The 9,539-nt window shown below is 29.6% G+C and overlaps 1 protein-coding gene across 1 annotated transcript; it reads right to left on the bottom strand.

The window, feature by feature from the left end:
* Positions 1 to 7,657: 7,657 nt before the first annotated feature.
* LOC123657205 lies at positions 7,658 to 9,159 on the bottom strand. Its single transcript, XM_045592783.1, has 3 exons — positions 9,106 to 9,159; positions 8,517 to 8,660; positions 7,658 to 8,152 (listed from the first exon to the last, which is right to left on the bottom strand). The coding sequence occupies exons 1-3, from the start codon at positions 9,157 to 9,159 to the stop codon at positions 7,658 to 7,660; spliced, it is 693 nt and encodes a 230-aa protein (XP_045448739.1).
* Positions 9,160 to 9,539: the final 380 nt, after the last annotated feature.

The following is a 9,539-nucleotide window of genomic DNA, read 5'->3' as shown; positions in this document are numbered from 1 at the left end:
GTTTACAACTCACTTGAATCTTACGCATGTCTACCACCTTAGTGTAATTGTAAAAATATTTTAAACATCATGTTTTTTACAGAAAAAATTGACCTTTATTTAAAATTTGACTTCGTTTAAATAATCAAGCTGCTTTGATAGACTCATTCTTCACGAAATCTTTCGCGAGCACGTTAACATCATTTAACATCTTTAAGTTTGTAATAGTTTTCAAAAATGGTTTCTTTTAAAGAAAAATTAAGAAACTTGCGCTGAAAATTGGAAAATTTCTGAAAAAGATGACATTAGTTTATGGTCGCAAAGATAGGCCATCGTCTCGGGTCATTTGTTATAAAATAAAATACTCTTATTTTCATCGCCGTCGAGTAAAAATCAATCACGTCATCCAAGCTTGAACGTGCTATAAAGTGTATAAACTAATATTAATTCGAACAAGTTATAACTTGCTGTTTGAACCTAACGAAGTATCGAGTCTACGGGTCCAATAAAAAAACTTTATGTACTAGAAAATAATGAATTAGTAATAAACTATTCAACGTTGACGCTTTAGAAAAAATGAATTTGATAAAAATATTTTTAGGGATATTGAAAAAAAAATTGCTAATAATATTATGAATCTAATGGATGCAAATATTATATTTATATTATGTTTTTGTAAATAACATTAAAAGAAAATGAATATTGGTAATATTTGGATATTGCTTATATATTTTTTCGGCCTACGACGTAAGTACCTACTATACAAAATTTTATTGTTTAGGTTATTCGAAACTTGGTTTTATTTATGGAAATGTATTGAATCACTTCAGTCATGTATAAAGTGATGAGATTTGAAGCGTTTCATTTAATTTATATTAATATAAAGTAACAAAGTAAGAGTACCTAAACTTTAATTAATGGCCTCTAATATTAAAATGATAGCGCGTTCTGTAATTTTCTGCCTAAGCGGAATTGAATAAGAAATTAATGTAAAAATTTTACAATTAATAGAATTCTTTTTTTTTTTTCATTAATAATAATGGTGAAAGTTTATCCACATTTTTAGTAGGAAATAATATTGGAGCAGCGTTGCGGATTAGGCTCCGAACCTTCTTCTACGTGGTGAAAGAGGAATATTCCAGCAGTAGAATGTTACAGGCTTGTTTTACGTAAATTGTCAAAAAAATAAAAGTCAGTTTGATACCAAGATAAATGTTATTAAATTAAAAAAAATTCTAAAACAAAAATATAACATTACTTTTAATTGTATCGAGCAAAAAAATTATAATTCGTTTATTGTAAATTTAACTAACCAATGAATACAACTTTTCATACATTTCTTTCTTTTAAAAGGTCGTAGAATTTTAAATTCTTTCAAAAGATAAATTCTTTTAATATAAAAAGAGATCGAAGTATCGTTTGTTTGAGCTAAAAGCTAAACTACAGCTAATAGACGGTCTTCTCATTCTTCGACTACAGCGAGCACTGAAGTAAAAGTTTGTTAATCTCGAAACTAAATCTCTCTTTATCCTGAACCCTGGGTTGATCATTAAATAATGCGCTTGTAAATCCTGGCCTGTCTTTACTTTTTGAATGGAAATTTGTTAAATAGTACCTTGAAAAATTAATTTTAGGATGTGTGATCTACTCAGATTTAGGTGTTTTTCCTTTTTATTGTTTGAGAAAACTGTTATATTTATAAGAAATTTTCTGAAGCTTATTTAATTACTTAAAGTAACGAATATACAGCTATATCTATACTAATAAATAAAAATGGAGTGTATGTTTGTAATATTATAATAACCGCTTTCTACTAAATGTATATGGATATATATACGGTACATAACATTTTTACAATGTTTGTCTGTCTGTCTCTTTTTTCCGTCTAATCTCTGAAACGGCTGGACCGATTTTGATGGGACATTCACTGGCAAATAGTTGATGTAATGCGTAACACTGCGAACTGAAAAACAACTTTTTTGTTAAATCCCACGTGAACGAAGTCGCGAACACAGCTTAAGTAATAAAAGTATCGGCAGTACATCTCAATCATAAAGACAGGTCGTTCCCCAGCACAATAATGTAATAGGCAGATTACAATGCTACTACGAGTACTAGTAGCTTAGTAACAAAATTCCAATATTGATTTTAAGGTTAGTAAAAGGTCAGATTCTAACATCTTTTATAATAAGTCGTTACAAAATTAGTCTCTCTATTTTTCATTTTTTTTACGAGAAAATCAAATCCCACCAAAAACATTTTCATGTAAAATGTTGCCAAGACGAGATCATATGGCTCGCATTGTCAAAAAGTTATCAGATCTCATGTAGAGCCAAGCTTCTAACTCTACACGTCCTAACTCTACAAGCCCTAACTTCACAAACTCTACACCTTAGTCAAAATATGTGGCTTGGCCGTTTCTCCGTGCTACCGTCACGTGGGCGTAAGGTGAAAAATTTATTCACTATTTATTACTTTTCTGTTATACAATAGTTCTATTAAAGAAAAAATAAAAAGAGAATATATATATATATATATATATATATATATATATATATATATAAATGAGACAGGAAATTCGTCATCTACAACATCGGCAGCCGGTAGTAACGAAACGTATTCATGAATGTGTATGTTTGCATTGGTCATATAAATATTGTTATGGACCTAGTAATTTGCAATTTTTTTAATTTTCGGAATGAAACGACGGAAAAAGCGTTGACTTTTATAAAAGTTATTTTTGGTTGAGGCGTTTATTTATTTTTTGTGATATTATTTGCACAACCGAAATGTTATTTTACTATTTTTTGTCACAATGAGACGTATTTATATAATGTTGGTTCTAAGTTCATATTATACTAGAATAACCATATGAACACTGTGTACTATATACATATGAATGCTATGTATGTTTAACCAATTTATTATTGTAATAAAGTAGTCATATAGCAACTGTCGTATATGCTGTGGCTATACAAACAAAACCTAAGAAAGTGATGGATGTATTGTACTCTTTGTGTTGTTTATCGGAATAAAAACATTTTCATAAACATGAATGTTGTCTACACTAGCAGTGCATTTGAAAAGTTTGACCATCCAACTAGAGGTTATATTGTTATTATTTCTTCTAAATATATGAAATTTTTTGTATTCAGTTAGCCATAAATATAAAAAAAATATTGATTAGTTTGTTATAGACAGAATAATTTAGAAAATTTAGTAAACATTTATACTTTTTTCATTTTTATATTTATTTATTTACATACACGATATATCGTCAATGACAATAAAAGTCATAAAGAAAGTTAATAATATTTAGTATATATGCTAAGATAATTGTTCATTTAATTTTGCTTTAAGGCAATCACCAATACCTTTTAAATGATTAAGTTTAATTGACCAAAATTAATTTTAAGCTAAAATTAAATACTGAATATATTTTGAAACTTTCTATTTCCAAAAAAATATCTTAGGTTTTAATAATGTTAATGGACATTAGTAAGCCATATCTACATTTCACGTTACCGCCCTTTTAATTATTCTCTATAAGTGTTTCTAAGGATCCCCTTTGAACAACCAATACGCTCTGATAGCGACAAATTGCTTTGTACTACAAATTCTAATATAATTTACAAATATCTTGCTTTTGACAGGAAATCTTATTTGCGTAGTCAAATAACATGCTTACTCTAAATAATAATTAAGATTAGTTGATATACATATGTACTAGCGGTTGGCGCGGCTTTACTCGCGCAGAAATGGATAATATATCAATTTGAAATAGCCAAAGTTATAAAAAGATAAAAAAAGAGAATTGTACCAGTTGAATAGACATAGTTTTTAATTTATTTGTTAAATACAAATTAAAATGTTAGATACTCTAAATCAAAATTTAAGGTCCTCATTTCATAAGTTTTTCATAATACTTCCATTTTGACGTCATCATCATCATTTCAGCCTGTCGCAGTCCACTGCTAGACATAAGCCTCCACAAGTTTGCACTAAAATTGGCGTGAACTCATGTGTGTCACCCATAGTGACCACGGTGGGCAGGTGGGTTGGTTGGCTGGTGGTTTGTCGCACCGAAGACGCTACTGCCCGTCTTCCACTTGTGTATTTCAAAGCCAGCAGTTGGATGGTTATCCCGCCATCGGTCGGCTTTTTAAGTTCCGAGGTGGTAGTGGAACTGTGTTATCCCTTAGTCGCCTCTTACGACACCCACGGGAAGAGAGGGGGTGGCTACATTCTTTTTTGCCGTAACCACACAGCAGACTTCACTTCAATTTAACTCTCTTATTTAGTTAGTATAACTTCAGCAACCAGGGATTAAATAGCCAGGCAGAAAATCCATCCATTTTAAAAAAAAGTATAAATCTAGATTTGTTAGCACCCCAAAATACAAATAATTTAAAGTTGTGCTATCTGGCACCTATAGGAAAAAGAGGGAAATCTTTACAAGGTCAGTTATGAAAAACAACCTTTAATGTTTTTTGCTACCGAAACCGTCAGATTAAAAAAATTAAGATGAAAATATAAGTATTTATTTTTAAAAACTTCAAGAGCGAGTACCAAATACCACTGGAATTTCAAGAAAAACTTTGAGCAATATCATAAACGATGGCAGGACGCATTTTACTGCAATTAAGTTCAGCACTCCGAAAAAGGGACACCAAAATAGCGATTTCGTTAAGATATGGATGATTTTGATTATTATGCAACTACTAGTAAATAAATAAATATTTAAACATGTTTCGAACATGTTTTTTAAATTTACTTTACCCGAAGAACAGCGCTTATAATTATTTTAAATATATTTTATGTATATACTTTTTAATATTACATATATAAATATATGAGAAAGCAGGGCCACTACAAACTGCGCCAACGGGCTAGTAGAGCTAGAGTATTATAAAAAAAAAAATATACAAGCAAATCGATTTGCAATAATCTCTTAACATCTTCTAATAGATATTGAAATGTTAGTATTTCGAGTGACAGAAGATATAATAGAGTAAGATCTCGTGTCCCCTAAAACTTTTTTATTTTTCATCATCATCATCATCATCATCATCATCATATTAGCCTATTGCAGTCCACTGCTGGACATAGGCCTCTACAAGTTCGCGCCAAAAATGGCGTGAACTCGTGTGTGTTGCCCATAGTCTAGTCATAGTTTTATTTTTAGCCGTATGAAAATAACTATAACAATATATTAAACTAACGATATATTAAAAAATTGGCCCTCGGCCTCAGCTAGCGGATATGTATATGTTCACTGTACACACCGATAATACTATATTGTCCATCAGAAAATAAGAAAGGTCTGGGGATGTGGGATCTTGGATCGTAACGGTCAACCAAGTCGTAATGAGACGATTGTCTCTTTCCAAAGGTTGATGTGCAATCTTTATCGCCGGGTTCTGTAATGCAAATTCTTTTTGTTCAAGCAAACTTTTTCAAAATGTTTTGAATTGCTACTTTGCGAAAATGTATAATAGTGAATTTGAAGTTACTGCTGCTTTCCGGATACACATTTTACGAATAAGTATTAGAAAATAAGAAGAATAAATAATATAATACATTTTCATAATATTAATTTAAATTAGTACAAAGCAGGTTGAATTTGTTTTGTTACAGTTGGTCTTGAATTTACCTTCTATTTTTGAAGTGTTTTGAAATGTATTACGTTACTATTTAGAATTTACAACATAAATTAAAAATAAAAACGTGTTGGAAAAAGTCAAATAAATTTTTCCATTTAAACTTTTACTATCAATATATAACGTCATTAGATAATTTATTTGATTATTCTATACATATACTAACTGTGCCCACGACTTTGTCCGCGTAGAATTTAACAAAAAAGTTATTGTTCAGATCGCAGAGTTATAAAATAAATAAATTTCTAAAATAAAGGTAGCCTAAGTTACTCCTTATTACATTAGCTGTCTGCCAGTGAAAGTCCCGTCAAAATTGGTCCAGCTGTTTCAGAGATTAGCCGGAACAAACAAACATATAGACAGAGAGACAGACAGATAGACAAAAATTGTAAAAAATGTTATTTTGGTATATGTACCGTGTATACATCCATATGCATTTAGTCAATAGCGGTTATTTTACTATTACAAACAGACACAACAATTTTATTTATTTTAATAAATTATAGATGTATAGATAAAAGCATGAACTCTAATAAAAACGATTAAGTGAAAACTTCCAAATGGAAATTAAATGTACAATGAATAGAAGCCAAATGCAAGTCTTGCGTTTTGGAGCATCTCGGCAACAAATTAAGATAACAAGCCTTCACTTCCGGGCACCATTATTTAAACTCTTAACAAATGCAAAATCTGAGAATGCGCTTAAGATGTCTTTAAAGCTGACACTGGCTTTACTTCAAACTTATATGAATATTTATGGTCTTTCCTAAGCATATTATTTTAACTTTGTGTAAATTTTTATCTCTATTTGTTTTGGTGTAAATTTCATGAATGCAATAAAAGGCATTATTTTTAAACAGGTTTATTCACTTAGATTTTATTCATATATATATTTTTATTTGCAAGTTATCAAATCGGTTGTGTTTCTATGCAAATTTTTTAAACTTAGACATAGTCTAAATGAAATACTCATCTGCTACAATATGCACGTAGCTTTACTCATGTAAAAGTAAATAGAAACTCAAAATACTCAAAATTAATAACACGCCGAAATTCATATTTATTATTATTTTATAACCTTAGGCCGTAATAATTATATTTCTTCTTCCATTTTTAATTTAATGTAGATATACAAACTTATCATTTCATATATTTTTTTAAATTATTTTTAATAAAAAGTTGGAAAATAAAGTTCTATACCACTTAGCTAAAGAATTGGGATAATTTTTTTTAGCAAAGCATTATGCACCAATCCTTGTGAAAACTAAAAGTCTAAGCAGCGCGCGGACCGAAATGAAAGACCATTTGTAGAAATGAATAAAAATAGTAGAAAATATCCTTTTCAGATGGCAAATTGCTTTCCAGTGCTGTAATAGGGGCCGGCAGATCCGTATTAGATAGGATAAGTCGAGTTAGCGTCGGTCCCGTATTTAGGTGTTAACAATCCGTGGTAACGCGTATTAAGGTTAGACGTATAGTGTCAACTTGGGCAAATGGCAAGTAATTTCGGCATTTTATATATATTTTTATTAAGCTTTAAAGTACGCAATTTTAAGTTTATAACATTAATAATTATTTAAATTACTACTAGTACTACTAGCTACTAGCTATATCCACAGCTTTGTTCTCATATGGTCATTTCTTCATTATAACTTTTATGTGATAAATTATATATGCCAGATTTAATTAAGATTCACATTCATTGCAATAAATATATTACTTGTAGAATCAAATAAAAGGCAGGGTTGAAAATGAAATTGAAAATTGGATATTTCTCTATAGGTCGTGAGATCATTTTCTTCCTGGTAACTTTTTAATTCATCCTTTGAAACTTTTGTCGCGTTTTTGCCATAGAAAATGCAACTTTGCTTAACAGTTGGATATTTATAAAGTAGTTACAATGTTGTTTACTGAATTAACTTTATCTTTCTACTCGTCAATTGGTATACTGATTTTAATGATATTTTCGTTACGATGTATAATTACTTATATTTATTTGTATAAATTAATAAAAATTCTTAGCCAACTATTTTAGCTAAGTTAGTAAAATCAGGCCACGTATCTTCAGTGTCATTTGTATTTTTCTTTTCAGTTTTATTTTCCTTTAATATAGGAATCGAAATTTTATCATCAGTCGGTTTTGTTGTCAGAACTAAATTTTCGTCACCACGATTTATTCTTTGGTATTTTAATATCAAATCTAAAATTTCATGCTGCATTTTTAATCTCAAATTACTTGTCAGATTTCTCATAGAGTTGCCTACGTATTGTCCAAACACAAAATTTTCATTCACTTGACGTGTCAAAAATTCTCTTCCCATTTGTATTAAAACGTCTTTGATAAGGTTTGAAGCTGCTGTGACTTTAACGTTAGTGGTTTGATTTAAGGTGTTGGGTGGTTGTCTAAGAAATTTATCATATTTTGGTCGCATTGCTGGCGGTCCTATTGCTACAGATACGACTTCATCATTTTCTATATCATCCTCTCGGAGTGGTTTTAAATATCCTGTTGGCTGCAAGTACAATTTAGATATATTTTTAATAATGGGCTATTTATAATCTTAATATGTTTAAGTGGAGTAAAAAGTATTTTCTTGTTGTTTATGTTTTCTTTGATAATTATTACGTATTTAAATAATCGGTACTCATATTTTGAAGCTGGACGGTTTTTTTGTTGAATGCGCTTATCTTTAGAACTATTAGGCTTAGTATTTGATAGCCGAATAGATCAAAAAAGACTTTGTGCTATTCAATATCATGCAAAGACCAGTAAAAACAAAGCAATAATCAAACATATTGCAAAAGCAAGACTAGGAATTATCTCACTAAATCTGATTAAGAACTAGCAGCCTAATTCTGAATTTAAAATTTGAATACCTTCTTCCTAAGTTCCTTAGGTATTGGCGTAGTTATGCGTCTCTTTCTTTCAGTGTCCCTGGGCAACATATGTCGTTTTGAATGGTAGTGTATAGATCTTTTTAGTTCTCGACTTGATCTGGAGTCCAGTGTTTGCCATGATTCCTAGAAGTACAATAGAACACAAAACAAACAACAAAAATATTAAAATTATAAAAAGAAGTATTTACAACTTGTTACAAGGAAAAATTTCTTTTTTCTGGATCATGTCTCAAATGATACATAGAAAGACTAAAAAGTGTAGTTTTTTACAAAAATATACTATATAGTATGTTGTGTCTTTTATTGGCTATTATATATTAGATACTATTATATATATAAGAAAATATTATTTATTAGTCTTTGTTCGTTCGTTGTCTTTATTCGTCTTTTGAACTTGCCTTTTTAAATGTTATTTAAACACAACATAAAGACAAAAATAGTAAGACGATACTCTAAAGTTATTAAGTTAGATAATTAAAATTAAAAGGTTAATTGTATGTATAATTGAAACTTTAAAATTTTCAGAAAAAAACAGTACATTAGAGCAAGTTCCCTTTGTCCTACTTACAATAACAACCGGCGTTAGAAGTAAAAAGAAAATGGACAAAGTTCTTGCGTCCATTCTGGAGTGTTTTCAATTACCGTCTGCGCTGTTTTCACTTTTTCAGAGAAGATCAACAAAACTGTTTGTTGTCTAAATACGAGTTGGAACAATGAATAAGCATAACATTGTACGGGCTATAAGCGTTCTTTAAGAATTATTTGCAAAACGACACTCATTTATTTATTTCTTGTAATTAATTAAATCTGAAGGTGCTAATATTACTAAATTTCTTAGCTAATTTTATTAAATTTAGTTATAAAGTATTATTTTTTTGTAGCCTTACTTACTTATCCTGTTATGAAATAAATATTTCAAATAAATAATAAAAGTTATTGAGTAATTTCTTGACATAAATTCAGTTACCCCTAAAGTCCTAAAACATTACAAATTTAACGATG

Source organism: Melitaea cinxia, chromosome 10, assembly GCF_905220565.1.
Source record: "Melitaea cinxia chromosome 10, ilMelCinx1.1, whole genome shotgun sequence".
Lineage (NCBI taxonomy): Eukaryota > Metazoa > Arthropoda > Insecta > Lepidoptera > Nymphalidae > Melitaea > Melitaea cinxia.
This window is presented reverse-complemented; position numbering and strand designations above follow the sequence as displayed.

Excerpts from the sequence above, each read along its gene's own strand:
- LOC123657205 (XM_045592783.1), bottom strand. The coding sequence starts at position 9,159 with ATGGACGCAAGAACTTTGTCCATTTTCTTTTTACTTCTAACGCCGGTT. Across the intron at positions 8,661-9,105 it reads TTCTAACGCCGGTTGTTATT|GAATCATGGCAAACACTGGA; the intron begins GTAAGTAGGACA and ends TTGTACTTCTAG. Across the intron at positions 8,153-8,516 it reads CTAAGGAACTTAGGAAGAAG|CCAACAGGATATTTAAAACC; the intron begins GTATTCAAATTT and ends TTGTACTTGCAG.